Genomic DNA, 27709 nt, shown 5'->3' on the forward strand with positions numbered 1-27709 from the left:
GAGGCCTGGGACCGATCAGATGGCCACACCTGAGACAAGGAGCAGGCACACAGGAGCGAAAGGTAAGAGAACCTTTCTTAACATCTTTAGTCTGGTCCATAAAGAAGTGCTACCCATCAGCCCAAATGGAGCACACGGTGTCAGGGTCTCAGATTGTTCTCTGGGCATTAAAACATATGCAATGTGCTTCGCAGACAATACAGAAATGAGAGAAATGAAGAGTTAAGCATATAATTATAACGTAAAAATGAACATACTTCGGTAGGGTAGATTTTAATAAGACTTTAATAATATTGGTAAGCAGCCAAATTACAAAATGCCCCAGAATATGGAGTACAAAACCTCAGAGACAAAATAAAACTCATAAAAATATAAGAGTGCTTTAAAACAGTAATTATCTTTAGGATAAAGAAACCATTTTCTCAACAAAGGTACTGAGCATGTTTAATAAAAATTAAATGAGATTAAAGACAAGGTGCACAGTCCCCAAGTCACAGTGATTAGGAAGCTGAGATTTGTGTCAGTGAAGGCAGGCATGGCGCCAGGAGCACAAATGAGCTCCCATCATCAATAGATCTGGAATAAACTGCCCCGAGGCGGGCTGAATTTCCTCACATTTCACTTACAGGATAAGAATTAATTTACTCTCCGGTTGTGGAGTGGCCTTGGAAATGAACCGTGTTGGCACGTGGAGGAGTGGCAACACGGTCCCACGTGGCAGAAGTGGCACCTGGCCCCCCCTTCCATCCACACAATCCTCAACGCCACAGCAGGGCGTGGTCTTAGGGGTGACAAGAGGAGATAGGCTGTCTCCTCCTGGAACAACTCATTACTCAGATAAACTAATGTAAGAGCTCCGTGTGACCAACAAACCAAAACTAAGAAGCCAAAACAACAGGGGTCCCCATCTCCAGAGAAACACTGTGCCACTACCCTGTGGTATCAAGACAGCAGAAGTAGAGAAAGTTACCCACAGCTCAGTTACGCTCATCGGCTGTCAGGACAGATGTGCCATCCTCTCTAGGTCTTTTGGATGAGTGGGTGGGGGTTTCCCTCAACTCTCTAAGGCAAATACTTTAACACTGCTGTCGTGTGGGTCCTATTTCTTTTTTCCAAGGGCACTACATGTTATGCTTCATTTGGGCCAGATGTTCAAATCAGTGTGTCTGTTCATCCCGCTAGGATCACAACAATTATTTATTTGTCCTTCCAGCACATGTAGCAGCATGCAGCAGCTGTGAGATGCAGTGGATGACAGAGAGCTGACACCCTTCTGCAGAGCCATCAGCATCCCAGCAAACCAGGACACAAAGGGAAGGCACCCCACTCCACTGCGACAGGCCATCTACAGGCTCCTTTATCTTAAACCCTAAATCAATAGCTTAAACAGATGCAGATTTCATGTGACAGGAGAGAGAGTTAGGAAGATTTGAGGCTTTATATTCTTTAGATGTCTACTTTTGCTGTACTGGCTATTAAAAAGTTATGTGTAACTTCAAGATGAAAGGCATTAGCAGCTCCTTAGAAGAGGATAATCTCAATCTTCTGGAGGTTTAATGAGATGTAACTCACTGAAGCTTCTGATTCGGTCTGCTGTTAATTGAATCAAAGTCAATGACAATCTTGCTGCACTTTGGTGTGAATTTCCTAAACGTGAGAAACAAAATATATAATGATATTAGCCAGTGAGTAGTTAAAGCGATTTGTTTACTTCGGCTTAACCTACATTTTCTATGGGGAGGAAAAATTTTCCCGGGATTTGCTTGATAGTTTATCCTATAGGAGCCAATTACAGAGCACCATAGTGAGAGAAACACAGCCCAGAAAAGACCAAGACCCAAAATAATGCATGGGGTGGCTGGGCTTGTAGGTTTTTCAATTGGCTGAGTTCATGAATTATCGGGGGGTCAAAGGATTAACAAATTAACTGCATAAAATGACATCCGATTACGTTTTCCCATTTAGATTTAGCTTATTTTCTAGGAAATTTCTGCGGCCAATGTGGAATCACTTTAAAGCAAAAAAGAGCTGAAATTTCTTTTGCCTCTTGTACATAGCAAAAATCAGCTAGGTTCAATGAGGAGTCATTTTTAAAAATCATGTTCTAAAAAATGCGGAAGTAAAATAAGCCCACTGTATTTTTTACCCATTAATGTACCTTCTAAAAAGAAAATGTTTGGGGACTAAATATATTCTTTTAAAAATCCATAAAGAGTAATTATCTAATTATTATTATGCGAATAACTTGGATTTGAAGTCTCATAAGGCACAACAGATTCACAATCTATAACCTATATCCCTAAGGAGGAATGGGAGGGGCCAGGTAGGTTACCATTTACAAGAACCCCACTGCTGACCACAAATACTATAAAGGAACTGCTTTGAAAGCTTTTATAGTCTCAAAAGAAGTTTCCACCATGAATCAAAGCTGGATAAACTTACCTGCAAGTAAAACATACCTCCTGATTTTGCCTAGCAAAGATAATCATGAAAACCTAAATGACTTCAAATCTCAATTTAAAATGTCGCTGTAAAAAGAATTCTTGGTGTTTCAAACCTGGCAGGTTACTTTCATCCTAAATTTTCTATGCCAGAGTTGTTACATTTGCAAAATTTACAGAGGTTCAATGCTAATATTATAAAACTTGTGAATTATTTTAAATTTCTTGCTACTAGAATAATTAGTCCAAGTCTTGGAAAGCTACTAATATTGAAGTGCAATCACTAGACAGATTGTCTTCAAATACTTTTCTCACTGCTCTTAAAAATCTACCCCTAAAATAATCCTTAGATTCTTAGCCTATTGCATTGCAAAAGATGCTTCCAGGTATGGAAGTCGGGCATCACAAGTAGAAATTAAACATCGGCCCAGGTCAAATCTGTTTCTCCATCAGGCTTTCATGCCACCTCTCCCCCGAGCTCTTCCTACTTACCTAAAGGCAACCCCAGCCATATTAAACATGAGCCTCGCAGCTGTTGCCTCCTCACTATCATGGTACTTATCAGACATGAAAATAACTTCTTTGATACCTTAAAAGGCAACAGTGAAAGAAGCCCCATTAGTATACGCACCCAGAGACACCACGATGGACGTGCAGAAGCAGACAGCCCTGACAGTGTCTATGATGAATCACCTTTTCCAAGCGCACTTGCACACATGTCCAGTTACTACAATATACAGCCGCTGCTCTCGAATACAGCAGTGAACACATTATACTTAATCTGCTCTCCAGTTTTTATGGATTTTTTTTAACAAATGCATAGTGAAACATGTCAAGTAGTCAAGCCTTGATCCGATTAACAAATTTTCTTTACGGCAGGCAGTCAAATACACTCTATTCATAAGGCGACTACTCAACTCAAGAGGCGAATGGAGGGGAGTGGAGAATGCTGGCAAAATCAAGGAGAAGTCCCACCGGGCTGCCAAGAACGGCCCTGCAGACCAGCGCAAGCCAGTGCCACAGAGAACAGATCTGTTTTCTTTTCCTGTCTCACCCGGCCGTGCTAACTTCAGGGCCAAGAATCTGGAGGGCGCTTGATCCACCACCCTGCTCCTCCACCAGCCTCTGAAGGGACAGCAGAAGACACCTCACAGGGCACATGCTGCCCTTCCCACATGCCTGCCACCACCTCTGTGCTTAAGGACAGCCTTGGAAAACTCCCGAAGGACCTCGCACCATCAGTGAGGGAGCCCACGATACTTCTTAATGGAGACTTTTGATTCTGACACCACTAGACCTCTTCTGCTCAGAGAGCCATGGGCTCGTCAAAAACAGCCCCTTTAAACCAGACATCTGGCTAACGTGATAAGTCTTTAAATCTCACGCCAAGAGTTTTATGGAGATAAAGTGTAACTGAATCTTAGATGTGACAATTTGAAAAAAGTGAAGTATTTGAATTACAATGGCCCAGATTTATGGTAAGAAAAACTTAAAGTAGTACCATTGGAGCCTTATGACATTTATATGCAAAGGTATGTTTAGGTCCTCAAACATCTATCATATATTAGATACAAATTAAAATTTCATATACAGACTCCCAGCTGACCTTGTTTCTGACAGAAATTCATTTCTCTCCCTCCCCCTTAATCTATGCACAATATGTCAGAGAAGAGTAAATTGACAGTAATTATATGCAAAGCCTGTGTTGTTTTTTGGCAGCTTGCAGTTTAAGAAGTTGCAAACTAAATTAAAAACATGCTAAGAATCACAGAGGATACAATTAGTCTTAGAATACCTGGCACCATTCAAAAACAAAACACAGGAAATATCCTGCAAAGTTGATAGTGCAATTAATTTAGATCTAAACAATAGCAACTTAAGATCAAACACGTCTGCAATGAGCTACTGATGAGCAGGCAGCGATGCAAATGGGACAAATGGAACGGCCGGTTCCTACCTGCCTGGATGATGAGCTTAGCACATTCATTACATGGGAACAAGGCCACATATATAGTACAGCCTTTCACATCAGTCGAGTTTTTGTTCATGATGGCATTCAGCTCGGCATGGCACACTGTGGGTGCAAACGAGAAAACAAGAAAAACTTAGACCGCAGCTCATGAAGAATTTATTAATAGTGTTGAAGCATTCCATTCTCCCTCTGAAATAACATATAATAGACTCAATTTAAAAAAAAAAAAAAAACTGATTAGAAACAAAGCACTGAGAATACCAAATGAGGGTCATGTGGTCTGACAGGTTGGTCATTAGCAGCAAAATGGTTCACCAAGGCAGCCCTGGGTCAGTAAGCACCTACAGCAGCCAAGAGGGGCCAAGGTCAATATCTTCACCCACCCTCAGTGGAACAATAGCTCACAGCTCCACAAGACCCTGGGATATGGAATTGCCCACATAAAACGGCTCATTTGGGTGTCGATATGCACAGGCAGGGATATTGCTGTGGCCGTTAAGAGGGCAGGGAGCAATTTTAAGAGCAAGAGAATCAAGAAGTGAAGCTGAGCATTTCCACCCCAAGGGATTTGCTTCACCTCAAGGTTCTCAACCCACACTCACACAAGGACTCCAGTGGATAACCAGTAGTTTATCTTTTATAAGAAAAATATTCATCCATTTAATGGCAATTAAAAGTCAAGTTCTTGCTATAATGGCCTATTCCACCAAAGATCCCCAAACAGTGATCCAAGGTCATCCTCAGACTTGCCTGAATTCAAGGATAAAGGGAGACCCTCCTCACCCATACTTATCAAAGCCTACCCATTCCGTCGGCCATTTAGCTAGGTATTCCCACCACCTAACCCACAGGCACTCTTCTCAAGGGAGGAGTCATACTCACCACTGATTTAGTCTGGAATCCCCTATCTGCTTTGTGAGATTGCTATATGCTACCTTATATTGCTATTTAATTTTCTGGGCACATTATCTAAAACTATATTATAATCTCCTAGTGACAGTGATTCACAAACTTGTCTGCCTGTTGGAATTCCATGGGCAGCTTCCAAAACACCAACATCCATGTCTCACACAAGGAGCCTGAGACAGCCTGGGGTATGGTCTGGGCCTCGAAATTTTTAAGAGGTTCCCCCACATGATTCTAACGTGCAGACATGTTTAGGAAACACTACCTCACAGAATCCTCTGGTATCGTATCCCCAAGGTGACTTAACACACGCTATGCACACAAGTGCTAAAATAAATGTTTGTTGAACGAATTAACGACGACCTGGCCCTGGTCCAAATCACACAAATCTCCTAGAATTATAAACACGGAGACGTCAAGGGTCTCTTCCACCCTCTCCAACCAGCCTCCTACACTTCACACCTTCCTTCAGGAGCGTTGAGGCCTAAACTCGTGGCTTTCACACAGCTCGGCCATCAGGTATTCACTTAGCGAGCCTTTATTGAATGAATACCTGCTCCGGCTCAGACGGGGTGAAGGGCCACGTTCCTCCCCAGGCCTCTTGCTTCCAGGTAGAACGGCCACTGTGTACGAGTGTGTGTCCCACAGCCGCTCTGCCATGCTGCAGGCAGAAAGCTGACCTAGGGCCCTTCCAGAAAATACAGGGGAGTGATCGTTTAGTCTGTGAAGACCATGATTTAGAAAGTCTTGGTCGTGCGTGGAAATAAAAGTCTCTAGTATTGTAAGAAAATCTGAAGAAAAAAAGCTGCACTTAATCAGATCACAGCCCATCAGAGAGCAATCCCCATGGGCCAGAGGGACCTGAGCCAGCTCCCTGAGCCCCGCTGGCTTATAAACCTCGAGGGGCGCGAGGACAGGAAAGAGAAAGGCCCTGATGCTCAGCGGCCATGAGGGTGCTGGCCTCAGCAGAAGTCCCCTTGGCCCCATTTCCTTCCCTGGCGACCAAAACATTCCCAAGCAGGGATTAACACTGCTCTGGTGTTAAAAACAATTAGATGTAATTATTTCTTCTATTTCCCCCTGGAGGGCAGAGACCAGTCTTCCAGGTTCTTTGTAACTCCCCCAGAGTGTAATTCGATGCCATGAACATAATGGGTGTTAAATATTTATTGAATGAATAAAAGAGGAAATGCAGATTCCAATTATTGATGGTGACGTTGGGAAATACAGAAAGTCTTCTTAAATTCAAATATCAAAAATATGCTTTCCCATCTAACAAATATTTTTTGATGGTGTTGGTATTAATATTCAGAACTACAGTTTCTGAATCTCTTAGGAAACCTATTACACTGTCCTCTTTTGAATCTCTAAAAATTGTCACACTGACAGCAACTACTGTCCTCTAATTCATCTGAGGCAGTTCAGGGCAAAATTTAACATTATATGTCTGGATTCATTAATGAAAATTACCATCTGAAACAGATTCTCTTGGGCAGCATCCAACATCCCTGTATAAAGGGTGGTTTATAGAAATAATATACAAGATCATAAACAGACTTTCTTTCTCTTAACTGCAAAATCACAAGATGGAAAATATAAGCCTTCTTGTTAGAAAAGCATGAAGTCTACCGGGCAACACGAATAGCTGAGTGTCAGGCACATGTGAGACTCTTTAAAAGAAACAGTTCACAATCCACGACCCCACATATTTAAAACGAGACGATGGCAAAAACAAGATTCAAGTGTTCCGTCCACACTTGATTTCTCTGATTCATACCTGTACCTCTTTAACTTCAGAAATGACAAACACCAATTCCCGCCTTCCCCAGAGTCCCCTTGGCCCACCAAACCTTGTCTGATTAACACCGGCTTCCCCTGTCTGTCCCTACATGGTTGAAAGAGAAACCCCAACCCAGGGCAGCACCTGACACCTCAGTCCGGCCCCGCCCACCTCAGAACTCTCCATGTGGGGTGTGTCCAGATCGGGAAGCCTGAAACTGGCCCAGGTCCACGAGCTTCACAGCCTCTGTGGCTCTGACCCTCGGCTTCATCTCCAAAACCACACGCGTTTCTCTTCAGGACTGATGCATCAGGAGGCACTACTCAGTCAGGCCTTAGGCCTCAGGCCCCCCAGACTGTCCCCACAGCGGAAACTGGGCAGAACAACTTGACAACTATCCATTTGATTTACTTAATGTAGGTCAATCAGAGTGGAGTTTGGGGACTCATTTACCTGGACTGGCCACCTAAACTGATCAAATAACAGGTAACTGCAAAATATGCCTCAGGCCACAAAGAGCACTCAGGGCAAGCCCTAACTGGCTCACTCCTTGCTCCGGGCCCTGGCTGGCCTGACCACAGGCCAAACATCTCCCCGCTTTATTCTCCACCTGGCAGGCAAGTATGGAGGAAGAGCTCTGCAACAGGAGTCAGCCCCAGGGTTCAAGGCCCAGTTTTGCCACTTACAGCTGTGTGACAAGGTGCGTAAGTGCTCTTTCGGTTTCCAGGAATAACAATGGCTCTCAAAAAGTGCATTTCCAACTAACTAAATAAAAACAATTTTAAAAATAGCAAGTATCCAATTTTTAGTTTTTCCCTAATGTGTCCAGTTTCCTTCTTCCATCTGCTAAAATAGCTGATCTTCTCCAAGACAGGCTGCTGACCACGAAGCATGAGTCTTCTCTCCCACTGCCAAGGGCAAGGCCTGGCTCTCAGCGAAGCTCTCACTCTGGCCACTTCTGATGGCACTGGCTTCTCTCTACTCCATTTTCTTCTCCTTTATGCATGTATACTTAGTCCCCATTCCGAAGAGCCCATCTTTTCAGTATTTTAGATCTCTTCACTTTCTTCTTTCAAGATGAAATTCTCTCATTTACAACTGCTACTCTAATTTACTTTTTAAATAATTGGCTCTTGACTTTGTAATGCATATAAAAACCCTAGTTGTCTCTAAAACCATATCTTTCAAACTGCAGGTCATGAAATCAGTTTAGTGAGTTATAAAAAGCATTTTTTTTTCTTTTTTAATGAAATGGATTAAAAGAGAAGGAACAAGATCAGAATGCACCCCTCATGGTAAGGTTAGGTGCTGCTCCTAAAACTGTTCCGTGTGTGTGTGTGTGTGTGTGTGTGTTTCAGGTGTAAACTATGTTTGCTGAGTCACTATGTAAAAAGTTTGGGAAACACTACTCTGTGGAAACCCACTGACCTCTGTAACATGTCAGTAATGGTTACAACCGACAATTTTTTTAAATGGCTCTAATTTGTAACATCTGCCCATTTCTGTGAACACTCCCACGTGGCCAATTTCAAGTTCCCAACATGACACGATGACACGGAGTTGGGAAGATATGCACACGTCTGTTTTGGTGAGCTGGCTCCACCACACCACTGGGTGGTTTATCTTGACCTAAACCCCAAATCTCGTGCTTGCAATCTCATCTGTCTGCTCCGCCGGCTCCTGATGACTGCGTACTCTCCACTCTAAACCCTCTCAGGAGCACCAGACCCTTTGGGGTCTCCCGCTTTCTGTGGGTCCTTTTCTTTCTCTTGTCTTTCTGGGCATCTCCCAAGTTTCAGTTCTGCTCTTCAACTTTTCTCCAGCAGTCAATGACTTAAAGAATTCATCCATTCCTAGATTCTCAAATAGATCTAGTTGTAAAACCCTAAATCTACATTTCTAAACTCTACGTCTCATCTTCTCCTCAAGCCTTTTCGTTGGGTGGCCTGAGACTTCTCTGCAACTTTTCTCACTACAGTAAACATTCTACAGGCATTTGACAGCAAAAAGTTAAAGAATTTATCTTTTTGTAGTGCTAGCATTTTTATTATATTGCCTTGGAATAAATGCAGCAATGCTACAAACATTTGAGCGCAAAAACCAACTACGGAGGACGGTTCTCACAGTGATCTTGAGATGAGCACAGTTTTAATATTTGTAGCAGGAATGAGAACCATGCATCCCAAAGACATAGTGTCTAGGAAGTAGTCATAAGATAACTAAACTGTCCAAAAAAAAAAAAAGAGATCAATTTTCTAACTCTTTACCTAGAATTAGTCATCTGTGGCTAAGCAATAAGCAAAAGAACTCTCCAAACACTACAAGTATTTGTGATAGGCACAAAGAGTGACATAAAACCCTTCAATTATTCTCAACATTGTTTAAAAGGAAAAGAATCAAAAGCTAAAAATATCAGATTAACACTTATAAAGTTCTTCATTGCCAGAAGGAGAACCTCTGTTTCAGGTAATTATAAGACAATTCATATGCTTTGGTCTTTTTTTTTCTTCTTTTCTATTACTAACTGTCAGAATTCAGAACTGCATTAACCTTGGACCATGGAGAAGAGATTGTATAATTAGAAAACTGTATTTTTCAAATTCCCTCTTACTCAGGCTTGATTAATCCTTACTGTCTCATGTAAGGCGGTTCTCTCCAAGTTTGACAAATTAACAGGATATATTCCATCCTTGGTTAGATTTAGATTTAAGAGATTCAACATTTTATAAATTTGACTTTCATCTCATTTGATATAAGACTAATATAATATCTATTTTAGATGGTAGTATTATTAAGGTTACTTTAATAGGTAAAAAAAAAAAAAAATCCTGAATAATGCTAAACAGATGCTAATTGCTGCACAAATAATTTAGCAGTACTTCTGTGACTCTACCCTCAACTGGTCTTCCTGTGCTACCAGCACATGATAAAATTTGGAGTCAGGAAAACTAAGTTTCTATTCAAGTTAAAGAAACTCTCCAGATTGTTTAAAATTCCTTGTTTTTAGAGGTATCTATCTGAAGAAAAGTACTTCCTCATGCCCGAGGGGTATTTGGCCAAAGCTGAGCTGAAAAGTGGGGAGCTTGTTGTGGCAGCTTTGTGAGGGTCAGGTTTGAGGGCCAGTCACCGAGCACCTGTTGCCACTGAGCCCGGACCCGCACCACCTTCTGCCAAAACGCTCCAGGCTGTATCATACAAGCCTCTGACTGTCTCTGGGGAAACGCACCTCTGCCCCTGACTGATGACCGTGAAGGTTCCCGGGCTGTGCAGCCACCCACATTCAAAACACAGACAGTTGGGCTCACTGACAAGACAGAGGTCAGAACTCAAGAGCCAAGAAGCGTCTGCTCACGGCCTTCTGGAATAAAAATGTGGGAAGCTTCATCCTGCAATTAATAATTGACATGAAATGGGTACCAAAGTTCAAGGTTGACCTGTGCATTTTTAAAAATAACTCGATGTTAATTTTTATAAGATATTCCATTTCTATTCTGATGACAAAGCTTTTTGTCGCTACTTCTTAAAATACAGACCTAAATGTCTTCACTTCTGGAGTCACTAAATCCAGGCACTTCTCTCTCTTGGAACATGGGAACCCCCTCCCTGCTCTCAATGTCCCACAGATGCCTGATGGATAACTCCACTGGAGGGGCGGGCACGCGCTCACTCCTCTAAAAGATCCATTTAGGGAACAGTTTCACAGCTCCTGAAGCTAAAATGGAATTTCAACTACTTATTTCTTAATTATTGAAAGATATCCTGACAGGGCCTCATATATCACTGCCAACCTTCAAAGTACCTATCCTTCAAGTCAATAATTTAACAATAGAGTAGCCTCTAAATTTAAGCCCCTCCAACCTACCCCTGGGGCAACCCCCCGTTATAAAATGTTCACTCTTATGGCTACCCCAAAATCTAAAGCGAATACTTCTCCAATTTGGCTCCAAACAATTTCACTACTCTACCTTATCTCTCCTTCAAGAATTGCCCATATCTGTAAAATAGCAGTGAGAGTCATTATCAGGGTTTTCAAAGGATTTGAAATAAAGGGGAGGAGAAGCAACTTAGGAAACAGCAGTTACGGCTCTTCTCTAAGGCAACTGCAACCAAACAGGCCCCGCCAGCCACTCCTCGCTCTTCTCAGCCTCTGCTCCCCACTCTTCGGGCCCCGAGCCCCTGCTCATAGTCCACCCCCACAGACAACTTCTTGGCGTGCGCCAAAGCCTACTTCACTCTTACGCTTCTCAGAGAGAACTCTGCCCACCCCATGGCCAGAGAAGCACCCTTCGTATTGGGCTGCAACGGGGACAGAAGAGGGTTTAAAACTGGAGACATTCCCCATATAAGTGCAGGTTGCAAACACCACCTGACCCAGGCAGAGCACTCACAGGGCTGGGTGCTGGGGGCTGCGGGGACAGGCAGAGGACACCCACACACAGAAACAACCAGAGCTCTGAGTGAGGGCTACAGACACAGCAGGAGGACCTCAGAAGAAGTGAAGTGCTAAGGAAATCCAGGAAACGGGCTACATGCACTGTTTGTGGGTAGACTGAACTGAATCTGCAGGTAACATTATCTCTGTAGAAAATGTATTTGGATTACAAATGGCTTTTCAGAGCAAAAGGGGTCTAAACCCTGGGATCTGCCTACACGAGGTTTCAAATACCAGCCGTGTTAAACTACAAACAGGAATAATATTAATATCATCCCTTCCTATCTCCCGGGGTTACAATGATGAGGAACGAGGTAGGAAAAAGTTTTATGAACTAGAAAGAATTCTGCAAATAAAGTCGTTATCAAGAGTCAGACCTGGGCTTGTTTTCTGAAAAAGAACAGCCTCGACTCCAGTAGGTCCTGCCTGTGATGAAGACCTGGGGGAGTCAGCAGCCAGGAACGAGGGCTTCCTGAGCAGAGGTGACAGGTGACAGCACTTCTGTCCCACATGAGCATGCTCCAGCCATTCTACTCCGTGTGCTCAGAATCAACACCATGCCCCCCACCACCATGTCACCCCATGCACAGTCAGGGGCCTTTCTATTCAGAAGATAAAATAACTGGGCCCACAACCTCAGGGCATCGAGGGCCACACAATTTCAGTGGATGGGGCATTTATTATTACAGTATAAGCTGACATATGAAACTAAAAACATAATAGTGGTAAAGCACAGGAAGTCAGCCTGTTACCACCCTGTGTCCAGAGAAGAGGTCTCTGCTAGCAGAAAGTGACAACAGAAAGGAATTCTGGTTGGGTCTGGGATCTGAAGGTGAGCTGCTCACATATAAGGCAGTCAAATCCTCCAGGCTCTGCCTGGTACAGCCCCAACTCCAAGGGTGCCTCACCTGCTGACGGCCCTGTGAACCACAACAAGTTAATGACCCATCTCCACTGGAATCATGGCTTTGGGGTTGTCCAAATAGGCCCAGTTCTTGCAGGCGTCCCATGGCTCTGCCTTTCCCAGTGCTTCCTCCTGACATGTCCCCTCGGTCACCTCCTCACAGACTCTGCCTCCCTCACCTGCTAGTTTTAGGACCTTATGATCTTGTGAAGCCTCAGCCTCCTGGCCTGTGAAATGCAGAGAACAAGAGAACCATCACAAAGACTAGTATCTGTGAGAGCACAGTGCAGAAGACGGACCTGACAAATGCTTGTGCTCCCAAACCTCTCCTGCTGGCCGCCCAGCTGACACCCACAGCCCTGAGCTGTTCAGCTCTGTGGATGGGAGAAAACAGACATTTCTTTTTCTCTCTCTCGTACTTTGGTCCCCATCCCTTGCCCCCTTCCCTGCTGCCTCTTGCAAAGACTGCTGGCAGCAACTCATGGCACCCAGGGGAGCCACTTAGCCCCAATGGTAGTGCTTAGGGCTAAAGAGATTTCTGACTGTGGTGTTTCCATTATTGATAATAAAGCCCCCAGAACTCTAATTACACTGCTTCCCTATGTGCTAAAGGCACACAATCAGGTCAGAAGGAGGAGGACGTGGAAATACTGCATTTCATCTGCATTTCATCGATGGGTGAGCCAAGCCCAACTCCCTTCCTACTGTTCTTGTGAAATACCTTTGATGCTCGAAATGTACTAAGGAAACACGAAAAGCAACAGAACTCTAATCACGGTTTGACAGCTTTGTAATGCAAATCTATACTAAAAAGATTCAAAGCTTCCCTCTTGTGTTAATAGCTTTTAAAGGGTAAACTGGAACTGAGCAGTGAGCACTGGAATAGGAGTCAGGATGTGTGTGTTCTAATTAATTCCAGCTCTACAAGGCATGCCCCAGGCAACTCACTGCTGCTGTTCCAGCATGCAGAAAATGGGGCTTAACTGACCTAACTCAGGCTTCTGAGATGAGACAGAGGCCCTGACACTGCCCTCCATTCCTAAGACATCTCTCCAGCAGGCCTTCTCCATGCACGGGACAATTTTTGCTTCTTTTCTCCCCAGTGTCCAAACCTGCTCACGCTCCTTCTCCCTCCTCTTTCAACTGACAACGACCTTGCCTCGCTCTCTCCTGAAATTCTGTAATTGACCATATCCCCGCCTGCGACTCCATGAACCTCTATATCAGCTATCGCGGTCCCTCTTTCGCCCCCCACTTAGTGTCCCTCCAATTACTAATCAATGTGCCTTCCCCTCTCACTTCCTGCAAGACCTTGTCTCTTTTCCCCGTTTTGCATATCAGTCTGGATTATTCCCATCAGCAGACAAATGTCTGTTGCAAAAAACAAATAAAATTCTCTCCTCCTACAGACGATATAAACCTTTCTCTTGGCCCCATCTCCCATTCCAGCCACCGCCCTATTGTTCTGCTCTCTCCACAAATATCTCAAAACCACATCTACATACACTGTCCCCACTTTCTCAGTTTCTGCTCCTCCTGCTGTTTCCGATTTGCCTTCCAGCCTGCCGCTCCATCACAGCTGCTCTTTGGAATACCAACGGTGACCTCCATGGACTTTCTTCAATCTTCTTAGACCTCTCAGCAGCCTTTGACACAGCCGACCACTCCTTCCTACTTACGACACTGCCCTGTGTGCACACTATGATGTCCTACTCTTGCTTTGCAGGCCCTTCCTCCTCCACTCTACCTCTCGTTTTGGCAGCTCTCAGGGATTGGGCCCAGCCTCTGCACACTCTCGCAAGATCACCCCACTCGTTTCCCTGGCACTGATGTCACCCAAACGGCACACATGCAGATACTGACATTTCCAACCTACACTTCTTTAGGCGCTCATGTACCCAACCTGACCACCTGACACCCTTCCTGGGAGCCCTCGTTGACATCTCAAATGTCAGGGGTCCAAATCTTCCTTGACCTTCCCCCAAACCCAAGTGCTCAGGCTGGAAATGTTTGGGGGGGAGTCAATCTCTTTCCCCCACCCCACATCACCCAGCCCTCTTGGTACTGTCTCCAAAATACACCCTATACTCATCCTTCATCTCCCAGCATCTCCACCCCTTCTAACACAGTCCCCCACCCAGTCTGTGGCCATCATCCCTCAGCTGGTCTCCCTGTTTCCACTCTTGCCCCCAACAATCCATTTCCCAAGCACAACCAATGTCATCTTTTAAATCCAAACTCCTTACCCTACAGGACCTCACCTTACTACTGCAGCTTCACCCACTAAGCTTGAGCCAAACTCTCTCCTTTCACATGATGCTCCAAATGCCTTCCTGCCTGACGGCCTTCACCCAAGCACTCTTCCTGCAAGGAATGCCCTTCCCAGCCCCAAACACTGACGACCCCACCTTCGTCTGATGGGACTCATCTAATCCTTCAGACCTCAGTTCAAAAGTCACCTCCTCGGAAAGGAATATTCAATAATATGTTTATTTCATTAATGTCAACCTCCACTCTCAGTGTGCACATTCCTTGAAAACCAGGACATTGGACACTTTATTTACCACTGCAGAGTGCCTAGCACAGAATACATATAATTAATTGCCCTGTAAGTTATTTGCTGAGTGAATGAATGACGACAGGTGAACGTACTCTAGAAATGTGCATTATAAAATTAGTTATAATTTTTCAAAAGGAAGCAAGATGACTCATGAACTCCCCCAACACCAACATGACTCAAGCTGATAAAAGAATAGATGACTCATTAGTATTGATTTCAATTTCTAAAACGTTATAACTCACTCACCAAGGAAAAAAACGACAATGAGGAATTCTGCTTCCCTTTTTCACCTAAACTCAAAATTAATGGCATTTTGAGCAAAGTCTTTTAATTGCAGAATTAAAAAATTCATGCTCAGTTATCATATTCAATATTTTAAATTTGCTATGGCATCTATCATTTGGAAGAAGCACAGTGATAAAATTTACACCTCTACTAATTGGCTAGTACCTACCCTCCCGACAGCTGAGCATCAGGGAGAACGAAGAGCTCCCTCACATTCTAACTCCCTTGCTTTCCCCAATATTCTCCATTTATCATGGGATTTATTTATCCCCACTTATTTCCATTCTCCATTTATTCCCAAAGCTAGGCAAATATGTTTCAATAAACACTGTCACATTGACTCGTTCACAAAAGGATCTCGGAATTCTTTTCTATTTGGTTTTAGAAAAACCTCTTGTCTCCAAAGAGTTTTAAGAGTGCCCCGTCTATTCATATGTTTTCTTATACTTAGACATGGGTCTTTTTCTTCATTGCTGTCCTCCAACCTTTTTTCATCCAATGTCTTCTAAGCTCCATGTTCGTGGGGTAACTTGCATCCTTCAACTGCCCCTCCTGCTTGTGCATATGTCTCCGTCTCGCTTATATTCTCATATTCATCTTAGAACTGGTGCAGATTTGAACCTCTACGGAGGAGGGGATGAAGGCTGTCTATTAATTTGTCCGTATGCACAGATGCATATTCTCTGTGTCACTGCCACCCACAGCTTTTTACAACTCTGTACCTTCACCCAGCAGAAAGAGCACCCTAATCCAATGCAATCAAAACTATATTGTTTAATTTTTATTTAGAATTCTAGAACTGGAAGAGTCCTCACTGATCATTTATTTCATAAAGATATTGAGAAATAAATGTCAAGTTATGTATCTAACAATCTCACGATTACTGGATAAAAATACAACACATTTGGAACCCAGGCTCCAGATGACCAGTCCATGACATTTTCACTTGAATCTGAGAATTGCTGTTTTAAACATTATGGGGCTTTTCTTAGCTGATATTCATATTAAAGATGTATACATCCAAACAGAATACAAAAGTCTTAAGAAGTAAAAGTAAAACACAATATAATATCTGCGAAAACCTCTAGGAACCAGGTTTTAGTACATATTTCTGGGAGCAAACAATAATAAATATTTTTCTTTAATATCAGTATTAACAAAACTTATGAAAGAGAGATCCTTGAAAAAAAACTCAAAATAAAACTAGTAATTCAAGCCAATTTCAGAGACGAACAGTCAAAAATCAGCATAACACCCATAGACTAGGTCGGCAGAATAAAGGCTATGAGGTTCATCATTGTCAGGCGCCCCCTGTACAAAGCTCAGACTTAAAGAAGCTATATTTATCAATAGGGCTATCCTTTTTCATTTAGATAATTAATGTGCTCGCACACCACAAAATCTAAAATAAGTTGAAAACTGGCCCTGAAATTTTATTGAGGCTATTAATTTCTCAACAAACCCTTTCTTTCAAGAGACATGACAAAGATCAACTTGAGCCACTTTTGGTCATCAACTTGGGAATCATTAACCTTGAATTATTTTAAGTTTTATTACAACCTTCTATGAAGTAAACTGATTCTTTATAAAACAAAAGCAAATATGTCTTTTCATGGGTGGGTTTAGTCCAAGAGATGAGCATTTCAGCTTTTCCTGCATCATCAGGACAGGGAGTTGTACTATATACATACTTTGTAGATATTCATAGTAAAATAGGGATCTACAGCTTTTCAAAAATCATTAACCCTAAATCTAGAGATTAAAATACACAGATAAGAATCAAATAAATTAACAAAAAGTCATTGTGTACTCTTTTCTGAAGACCGTTTATAAAGAATTATACCTAAAAGTGAAATATGCTTATTCAAACTGGTTAATTTTGGGGCGGGTAGAGGGCAGCCTCATACAGAAGCCATGGTTTTCCCGTTTATCTAAAACACCACACAGTGATATCTGAATTTGTTTCTTGATTCATAAAAATCACCTACTTTCTTTCCTGTAAACTTGCTCAAAGGTTTTTCATTGATTAGATTAGTTATTTTGTATAAAAGTCCCTAATTAGACCCACTGTCAGACCACAACTATTGGATGGCCAGGCAGGGGAGGGATGATGGGAAGCTATAAGTGAAATTAGAATTCTGCAGGAAGAGAAACAGCAAGTCATCAAATCCATGGATCTGCCTAACAAAACCAGAGGGCATTCAATTTCAACTGGCTGAAGGAACAAATTTGATCTTAATTACTAAGAAGCTCTTACAAGTTGTGAGGAAGTCACAGCTTAAGAAGGATCAGCCTCCTAACTTCTTGATAAATTAGTTTCTCAAGACTAACCTTTTAGATGCCAAAGAAATATATCACATGCATGGCAGTCAGGAAAATGTCAGTGTTCAAGGGGGTAAGGTAAATGGCTAAGTAATCACTAAAATGACATCTATGCATGCTTAACAATATGCTAAATCTGAAAGATAAAGATTAAATTTAAATATAAAATTTAAAGGAGTACTGCCACACACTGGCAAAACTGTTTAAAGTGCCATGCTGAACTCTTGCCTTAATTCCAGCACTTTCTTTCCAGAATTTTATCCTTTTTACAGTATTCCTGCAGAAATATGAACTAACTCTGGAAACAGCCTCATGTCTTCATTTCTGCCTCAAGCATCTAGCATGTGATACCACCCACTCTTGGGACATTAAGACTATGGTCCCTTCTATGATGAAGAAATGCGATGCGACAACAGACAAAAGTAATCCAGGCTTCATGAACGATCGGGATGGAAGAGGAGGCCACGCGGAGGTACGCTTACCCACAAATCCTTTCAACAAGAAACAGCATAGCAGGAAAATGCATACAACTTAATAAGCATAGCGATACAACTTAATAAGCATAGCGAGCACTACTAAAAATGTAAAGTTTAACAATGGATCTTGAGGATTAAAGAATGTGATTCTACTCCAACTCTCCGGTCTGTAAACTATGTCTTCAAAATCGGTTACAAAAACCCAAGGAAAGAGTGATATGTGAATTACCAGGAGTATTTTACTCCCATTTTATAAAATTGGTATTTTGATTAAATGTGCTTCACTCTAATGAATTTCACAAAGAGAAAAGAACTAAAAATGTCAGCTGAACACTTCATCCCAGGTTTAACAACCACCCCCTCCTAAAAATAAAAATCTTCCAAAGTTTTTTTTATACTAAATTAGATCAATCTGCTGCTTCCCAGTTTTTTAATTGTCATTCACGTGAAAATGTGTCACTGTAATAACTCTGACTTCTTCCTGCCACTTAATGTTACTGACATCACACTATCTTTTGGATTTTTCAGGAAAAGGATGAGATAAAAAGCTGTTTCCTTGGCAGGGGGAATTTTCATTTTCCATATTAATACTACATTGTAATCAAATAGTTTCATGAAGTTTTGATCCTAAGGTTGGAAGAACAAAAACACCCTTTAAAAATGCCTCTCCAGAGACACAGCTGGGAAAAGCTCCATCTTCCTATTATGTTACAAGTATTCAGTCTCCCTCCTTTCCACGGAGTGTCAATCAAGACTAATGACTTCCTAACTTACAGAATTAATAAGGAGAATTAAGTTGTATTTGCTATTGGTAAACTCAAACTTATACAAGCCCCATCTGTAGCTTCACTTTGCAGAAATGTTACAGCCAGCCACGTGCAAATGGCTTTCTGCCTATAACGCTAGGTACAGGCCACCACCACCAGTGCTTGACTTCTGGGGAGTCACTTCACCTAAGCCACTGTTTGCTCAAGTGCAGAGTGAGAAAAGGGGGTCCACTGTGCAAGGATTAGACATCATTTCAGAAAAGCTGAATTCCTGTGTCCCACAAGAGAGAGTGGGGTGGGAAAAGAGCACTGACTTGGGAATTAGGAGATGTCACCCTGCCGGTGTGGCATGACGGAAGTTACCTGACATTTTGGGAGACTTCATTTCCCTATCCTAAAAGAAATGGGTAGACTTGGATCCTGTGGGCCCAGAACCCTGAGGCACTACGGAGGATCTGCAAGGGGTCCAGCATGGGCCACTGACTGGGTAAACATCACATCTTGGACGTAATATACTTTTCCAAACACATACGATCCTGTTTAATAATGTCCAGATTAACACAAAGCATTACTGATATCAAGTAGCTTTTTGTCATCACGGATTTTCTTACTCAAAAGATACGAATGTAGGGGTCCTGGAAGTTTTCTTGACATTTAAGAGTGTTCCCATATAGTCAAAAGAATTAGGAATCATTGGTCTAGAGCTCCAGATAATCACTAAAGCTCCTTTAAAAGGATTAACCCATAATCTATCCTTCCTGATAGAGCAGTTCAGCCACCATTAATGCTGGTGAGGAAAGAGGCCTACCCAATTCCAGACATTAGCACTTAATTTTTAAATTAATTTTTGAAGTCTTAAAATGGAAGTAAAATGAATTTTCATTTTAGTCAATTACCACCAAACATTTCTATTACATCTAAGGCTATCTAAATATTTATTACTCCGTGGCCCGAAGTCCTTTGAAAAGATAAGACTGAGTGTACAGTTTACAGCCAGTCACCATTATTCAGACTGAAGGCCCATCTACGTGTGCATTATGATGGCAGTAATACTAAATGCCTTTTAAAAATCATTTAATACCTTCGACGACTTTTATGGTAGCACATCAAATTACAAGCTTACTCTCGTGAAAGAAAATTGTCTACATTCTAACACAGCTACATGTAAAATGAATAATTGATAAGTGAGGGCAAAGAGCTTTGAAAACCAAGAGGTATCATACAGATAGTAAAATATAATGCAGACAGACAACCAGTGCCCAGAAACTCAGCAACTATTCAATAAAAAACAATCAGTGAAGTTGGACAAATGCCTGTGAATTTTTTTTTTTTTTCATTTTTTTCTGGAAAGGAGCTCTGAAAGGTATTCTCTCCAACTTGGACAAAATGCAGTGTCTCAGAACAAACAAAATCAGCTACTTGAGAGATTCTGAACACTGGGAAGTTGGGGGATTACACTGGCTTCTAGGTCACTGCCACAGATCTGCCTGGGGCTCACAGTGATTGAAGAAGGCACAGGTCCCCCTGGGTGAGCCGCAGAGTAACCAGTGAGGACCCCTCTACATCGGTCCAACCACTGGCATATGTTGCAACCAGCCTCAGCGCCAAAGACTGATAGCACCTAAGAATTCCCCACATAGGGGATCAGCGCAAGGACCTATACTTCACTGTCTTCACTCCGTGAAGTAATGACTACGGCAATCATATATTTCAGTGTAATCTTAAACACATCGACCCTTTCACTGCTGTGATTTTTATATGGGACACTGACCTGTACCGTGAAAAATTACCTTTGCATGTACCTATAAACAAGTAATCATTTCCCTTCTTATTTAACATCCAAAAGCTTACAGAATCAAAATTAGGATGACAAAAAGTTTCTAAAATACGTGAGCACATTTTTCATTTCACGCATTCCACTCAGCTAGAAAGTGGGGGCTGAGAAGACAGTTTTACATTCTCCCAACTGGAATCCCACTCTTCCTGCTCCTCCAAGGGGTGAAGTTAAAATGGACTGATCTGACTAAAATCCCCTTAATCACTAAAGTATGTTTTATTCCCTGAAACCCCTGAGTGCTTTGTAATTCTCCTCATCCTCCTTCCTCAATGCCCTCTCCACCTCCAGGCACCTTTTTTCTGTTTCTTTCCAAAATACGGCAGTTGCCCAGAGTTTAAAAAAGAAATTTATGGAGTTTATTTAACACGATTAAGGTCCAGGAACATTAGTAAAAATATGCAAATTAGGCTAAAAGTAGACTTGGAATTCTTCGTGAGAAGAACCCAGAGGAAAACCTACTGGGAGGAGTCAAGACAGCAGAAAGGCCTCACGTAGCACCGTGACCGTGTTTCCCAAAAGCACAGTCTTTCCCGTTTGGGTGGCCTTAATCTACTTGACTCCCACCGCAGCCCATCTATTCATTTCAAGACTTAAGCACAGGTCCTAACGTGAAAAGGCAGCAACCAGCATATGCAGCCCAATTTGCCTTTTAGGGCATTAGTTACAAATTCTCCAGGGAATTAAAGGAAAAGTGAATCTGTGGTTTGTCTCTCCCAGATAATCTCTGAAGTGATTCTCCCTTGGGCTTAGATAGGAAACAAATTATAAAAGGTTCACTTCCCTCACTTAAAAATGAAAACCAGGGATGACCCGGCCAGAAGTGTTCAGTCCCACACATCTGGCTAATGATCTGACCACAGCCTACTCTGTAACTGCAGAGTCCCCTGGAACAGGAAGAGGCCACTGCATCATCTACCCATCATCTATCTCCTAATGTCCAGATCACAGTTTGTTTCCTGCTTCCCAGAGATGGGTTGAGCCAGATTTCCTGGGTAGGCAGAAGGGCTGAGTGAACTCTGTTTCTCATCAGAGCAAAGCCCCGGCCAGTACTTGGTTAGCTGTCTCTTCTTCCAAGGAGCAAAGAAACAACCCGCAGAGGCATTATGCACATTCCTTAGCCAGAGGCGGTGGCCCTCTGCAGAGAAGCCTGCCATCAACGCTCTGGTGTTGTAAAGCCTGGCAGGTCGCCAGTGAAACATGCCAGGCCCACCGCAGGCAACACAGCCGTGGATCTCAGGGCTAGGCCTCGTGACCACAACCATGCTTCCATCTGTTGGCTCTCTTTGGAACTTAAGGGACGGGGACAGGAAATTGGGGTAGTTCAATAGGATTTTTTTTTTTCTTTCCAGCTGCTGCTGACTAAAAAGGGAGATGACACTTTCTGACCAACTACCAAACTTAAGCACTCGAGGCTTTGCCGCTAAGCAGAGTGGAACACAAAGCATTCCCTACCATAAGGGTATTTGGTATCCAGCTTTCTCTCCGCTGTTCTCCTCCAAGGCAAGTGGTCATCGCTGCACCCATTTGGCATTCCATTGTACCCGATCCCGACAATTTTGTTTTCTGCATTCACGATGCAGGCTCCGACCTACAAAGAAATATGCCCAAAGGCTTGGTGACTTCAAATGGCCCGTCTGCCACTGGAGCGGCAATAAATGAAACCAGAGGGCTGCAGAGCTCAAAAATGGGCACACAGCTTCTGGAGGTCCTAAGAGCTCTGTCTCCTTGCTTGTTTTCTGTGGCAGTTCCCACAAGCCAGAGAAAGAGTACCCATGGCCCCAGAGGGATACAAGAGGTAGCGAATGATGGCATGTGACAACTTACTCTCTCACAGGAAAATGTAAGCATGCAGGAATGCAGCTTTACTGAGTAAAGACGGCAGCTTTACTCTGCCTTTGTAAACTGACAGGTGTCCACCCAGTCTCTTCTTTTTGTAAGTTACTCATTTGCAGGCATCTCTGTGTCTGTGAGGGTCTAAACATTCTCCTATAAAACTCACTTACCTGGGAATTTGGATCTTTGCTTCTCTGTGCCGATAAGAAGGCCACTGCCATGAAATACTCGGGCCATTCCAAATAGTCCTCACGTTTTTTGCAGGGAACTTCACTCATTCTGGGTCTAAAAGGAAAACATGACAAAACAGCAGTGGAGAAAAGCATTTTGGTAAATCTGCTTTCCAGTACAACCTAACCACATTCAGACTTTGTATCACCAAGCTCGGACGACTTCAGTTACGTTTACCAATCAGAAATCACAGATTATGGACCCCCAGACAGTCTCTGATCAAAAGAGAAAAATTAAGAAATTAAATTATTTCAGAAGTTTGAATTTGGCACACAGACCTTCACCTTCCCAAATATTATATCTATTTACTAACTTTGTCATAGGATTTTTTTTTTTAGTTAATACAAATGCCTACCCTACAAATTGCTCTCATCCTTTACCTCTCTCATAAAATGGAGTCAGCACAAGAGGGAAGAGGAAAAAAGGACATAATATATTTCAGACCATGTTAAAGGTTATACACATCACCTCACTCAAGCCTCATTCCTAGCTAAGGCATATAGTAACATTCCATCTTAGAGACTCTGAGAATTTAGGTAACTCTCCTAATCACACAAGATTATTATCCATCTGGAGCTGTCCCAACTCTGACATTAACCAGATAATCTGTCCCTTCCATTTCCCCTACTTTCCCCAGATGGGACAGAGTTATCAACTCTGAGAACTGAATCAAATGAGGAGAAACTATTAAAAGTGTTAAGTTGTAGTAAAATAGGCTTTATGCTTGAGCAGGCACAAGCTGTTGTTACAACAGGGACAGCCCCTGAAGGGGACCTAAAACTTCCAGGAAAGAGGGTACTTTCAAGGACAAGGAAGGAGGGCAACACAAGAACTGGGTAGGTATCACTTGAGATGTCTGGAGAAAGCCTAGACATCTGAGCTAAACGAAAGTGAGAATTTCCCCACACTTCTACCCGGGAACCTTATGCTAAGGTGCACAGCTGCAGTGCCCGTGGCTGCGACGCAGAGAACAGGTCGGTACTGGGAACCAGGAGTACCCGCTGTTTACGCTGCCTAAATTCTCAGAAACCTGGGAACCCTCTTAACACGAAGCGATGCTGGATTGGACTGGTTCACCACCCAGCTAAAGGGTTCGCACCATAATCGCTGCAGGGTGCTAGGTAACTGCCTACCACACAAGGTGGGGAAGAGACGAAGAGGAGGGAAAGGAACTTATGCTCCACCCGGCGTTTTCCCTGAGTCTAGCTAAATGCTAACTGGTGTCCTAACCCCAGCTGCAGAGACAGAGAAGGGACAACTAGTCCAGGGAGATACACCTAGTCCCACCTCCACCCCTCCTCGATTCCGACCCCGGGACGAAATCACGCATTCCCAACGCACACGCGGGCGCAAGAAGTGACTGCCACTTTGAGTCCCACATCCACCCTCTCTCGGCTTCCCAGATGGAGAAGGCCTCCCGGAGGCCGCGCCGCCTGCTGCGAAGTTAGCGGCGAAGTTAGCCGCGCACTCCCGGCCCCGCACTCCTGCGCAGAAAGCGCCAGGCTTAACCCGGAGAGGGGCCGGCGGCTCGGGGTTCCCCGGCCTGAGCGCCCGCGGCGAGCCGGGAGCCCCGCACCGCGCACTCCCGCCGCACCACGTGGCGAGCGGGCAGCATACCCGCGGGGCCGCCCCCGCCCACCCTCTGGTCCCGCTCTGCGACCTGCAGGCCGACGCTCGTCCCCGTCGCGCCCGGGGAAGGAAGTCGGGCGAGGAGGCGGGGCCGCCGCGTGGCCGGAAGGTGGCAGCAGCGCGGGCGGCCGCGCGCCCTGGGGAGGCGGCGCCTCCACTTCCTTGTCCCGGCCGCACAGCGGCTTCGCCCAGGCCATGGCCTGGCCGGCGACCTGTAGATTTTGCCCCCTGACTCTGTGCTGGTGGCGGCGGCCGCGCACGGGCGCCCGCCAGCCCGCCCCGAGGCCGCTGGGCTGGGACCTGCGCGGTCGCCCCGCCGCCCTGGGTCCCGCGACCCCGGAGCCCCGCCCACGACCGTGGACCCCGAGTGGGCGCGGGGAGGGTTTGCTCGCGGCTGCTCCAAGGCGAAGGCTTCCGAACCGTTAAGTTTTTCAGCTCTCTGAATCTGAGGGTTGAGGGTGAGATTTTTTTCCTCCACTTGAATCCCCGTCAACTACTTAAAACTCTAGCTATAATTATATACATAATATGTGAATAAAAGACGACTCGAGTACAGTGCAATGAAACAGAAAGAGGTAGAAAGTGAGACCCCGTTTTGGCCTTTGAAAGAGGCCTGCTGTGTCGCTGTGTTCTTGTGGGGAATATTTACCAGTAGCAGCTTCACAGGGTCAAGAGGGGATGCTCTGCCTCGAGGCACAAATGCCTCGAAGCTACATTTGCATTTGTGCTTTGTATAGCCAGTTTGCTGTTCCCACTCAAATTTTGTGGACGAGCCTGAAATACAGGCTAAAACCAGCCATTATTACCCAAACCTCACCACTATCCACACATCCCTCTTGGTATTCCCCATTAAGGTTGCCGGCTATAAAACTGTGCATATTTTTGTTACAATTGTTTAAAAGATCAGAAAAAGATGGCACAGGTCAAAAGGAAAGACCTTCAGTGACATTTCTGAAGTCATATGCCCCAAGAAACAAAATCTGATTTTCTTGAACATTATTCTATTCAGACGTCTACCTCCTAAGTCTGATGGAACATTGGTTCTAGCATAGAGAATGACAAAAGAGCCCCTTAGTGTTTTACATATGGAGCTTGAGGATACTGTCAGCACTCCATAAATAATAGCTACTGTAATAATCACGAGTTCTGATCTGCACATCCCAGATCTGAGCCACTAATCCAAACAAAAGCTTGTTAACTATATTAATTTAGCCTAACGGAGGAAGAATGATGAGAATAAACAGTCGGTTCTATCTAATTTCTCACTACAGCAGACACATCATTCTTCATCTCCATGGTCCAGCCTGTAGATTCAATAATTAAATTATGTACTGCATTTGGTGGATGCCGGGAAAGCAAAAGGGAAGAAAAATACTTCATCGTTAACTATAGATTTTTTTTCCTTGATAAGACTCAGGCTTGAAAGAGCTACATAGATTAAGATGATGATTTTTAATGTCAAGTTAACTTTACTTGGCTGTCTTGTTGCCCTAAAATTTATTATATGCTCAGCTCCCGTTACCCCTCCCCCTCGCAAATCTACTGCTTGGTCTTTGTCAAGAGTCACGTATACTCTTTGAGTCTTCATAGATCCATTTCTCTTCTTACCAACCTCCAACCTATACATCACCAATTGCTGCTGGTCCTTCAACCACAACATCATTAAGCTTTCTTCCTTCCTCTGCTCTGTAAAGACTGTCATACATAATTTAGTTACTTCTCATCATTCTCCATTTTGGTCGACTCACACACTCCCCTCTGCAATAAATTCAGGATCCTGCTTGCTACAGACACATTACCCTGAATGTTCTTGCATTTCACTGGAAGTCTCCCATCTTATAAGATGACATCATTCATTATACAGGAAACCCTCCTGATTCATAGTTTCGCAACTTGGGGTTTCAATTATTCTGTACCAACAGCGAATCCAGGCAGCCAAGAAGGGGAAAAAGTGCATTTCTTGGTATATCTTGTTCATTAACACCCTATAACTCCAAGTGTGACTGTAGCTATTAAATCTCTCTTGTAAATACCTGGTATTTTTGGTTTATAATTGAGGATCTTTCTTCCCCAGCCACAGACACAGAGGATCACTATATTTTTGGCCACATCAAGAGCAAGGAGAGTGGGCTTCACATAAGGGTGAACACAATCAGACATTTGTGAGAACTATTGTCTCAGGTGTTGGCTTGGCTCCTCCTTTTACGGGCCTGCCATAAATTATCTATGTCTGATCTATAGCATAAGCTGGCATGTATTTTGGTACCTCGAAGATGGGGGATCCAGATTAAAAAGATAGAAATCAAGGTAAGATTCTTCTGGGGCTACTTCAGATGAGGCTTTGATGGCATTCATGGATGTCTACTCTCCCAAGATACTGCTTACCGCTTCTTCCACTGCTTCTGCCTGCCCAGGAAAGGATATGACTTGAAACCAGGAAATAGAGGCAGGAAGTCTGGAAAGTTCCTGTACATCAAGTTTGTCCTGAGAAAAAGGGCATAGGCCTTGGAGTCAAAACAGCCTTGGAACTCTAATTCCACTTCTTACCACCTACGAGACCTTCAGAATATACTTACATCTTGGAGTCTTTGCTTCCTCATCGCTAAATCAACCATATTCATTCAATCAATCATTTTTGTTGTTGTCGTTAATGCGCTGTGTGCTAGGTGCTGCAAATACTAACAATGAACAATATAAACCAGTTCTTGCCCTCACAGGACTTACCTCCATTCCCATCTCAAATAAATGCTGAATAAATGAACCTCATTGATAACTCAATACACTAAGTGTTATTATAAGATAAATCACCCATTGGAATAGCTTTGTTCTTAATTCAGTGGTTGTCAGGACCAAAAACTTTTTTTCATTGCCCAACAACTGTCCTTAGAGGCTAAGTACCACTTTTAGTGGTTTTCAAAGAAGTAGTTGTTTATGTTTGCATTCAACAGTCCAAACTAGAGAGAACTGTTTAAGTAAGGGGATGACTAGAATATATGGTAAACCAGAAAAGATGTCTAGAAAATTCTAGAAAAAAATTAAGTATACAATCGTCATTTTTTATACATGTGTTAGACCATGAGGTCAGCACTTCATGTTCAATGAAAGACATACAGACTACAAATGAAATGATAATATTCCTATCAAAAAAAATCAAGATTCCAAAATAGGATTTATGTTATGAGTCGAGGCCCTCAATTATTTTTATCATTACGTATCTTCAAAATTATAAATGAGATCAACGAGGGAATGTTTGCTTGCTATATGCATTGAGCTGGGTGCTTTACTGTTATATATCAATAAATGTTGACCAAATAAAGGAATTAATAGACAGTAA

At 43.3% G+C, this 27709-nt stretch overlaps 1 protein-coding gene and 1 long non-coding RNA gene across 5 annotated transcripts; one reads left to right on the forward strand and one right to left on the reverse strand.

Annotated features, from left to right (window-relative positions):
- Nucleotides 1–267: 267 nt before the first annotated feature.
- DCTD (dCMP deaminase) lies at nt 268–24532 on the reverse strand. 4 transcript variants are annotated; one of them, XM_039882600.1, is made up of 6 exons: nt 24407–24532; nt 22686–22800; nt 22135–22270; nt 4399–4515; nt 2934–3030; nt 268–1647 (listed from the first exon to the last, which is right to left on the reverse strand). In XM_039882600.1, the coding sequence occupies exons 2-6, from the start codon at nt 22791–22793 to the stop codon at nt 1569–1571; spliced, it is 537 nt and encodes a 178-aa protein (XP_039738534.1). In that variant the 5' UTR covers nt 22794–22800; nt 24407–24532; the 3' UTR covers nt 268–1568. The 4 variants fall into 4 exon arrangements, with proteins under 4 accessions (XP_039738534.1, XP_039738533.1, XP_039738536.1 ...); XM_039882599.1 differs by having other exon boundaries at nt 24364–24413; XM_039882602.1 differs by having other exon boundaries at nt 24386–24409.
- On the forward strand, nt 24415–27709 carry LOC120618413 (uncharacterized). Its single transcript, XR_005657249.1, has 2 exons — nt 24415–24833; nt 26450–27709. It is a non-coding gene; the product is annotated as an uncharacterized LOC120618413 (long non-coding RNA).

This window comes from Pteropus medius, unplaced genomic scaffold (assembly GCF_902729225.1).
Source record: "Pteropus medius unplaced genomic scaffold, Ma_sr-lr_union100, whole genome shotgun sequence".
In the NCBI taxonomy this organism is placed as follows: Eukaryota; Metazoa; Chordata; class Mammalia; order Chiroptera; family Pteropodidae; genus Pteropus; species Pteropus medius.

Coding starts and splice junctions, on each gene's coding strand:
- DCTD (XM_039882600.1), bottom strand. CDS start 22,793: ATGAGTGAAGTTCCCTGCAAAAAACGTGAGGACTATTTGGAATGGCCC. Junction 4,516..22,134: donor GGATACCAAATACCCTTATG/GTAGGGAATGCT, acceptor TTGCACCCACAG/TGTGCCATGCCGAGCTGAAT. Junction 1,648..2,933: donor ATGGCTGGGGTTGCCTTTAG/GTAAGTAGGAAG, acceptor TCTCACGTTTAG/GAAATTCACACCAAAGTGCA.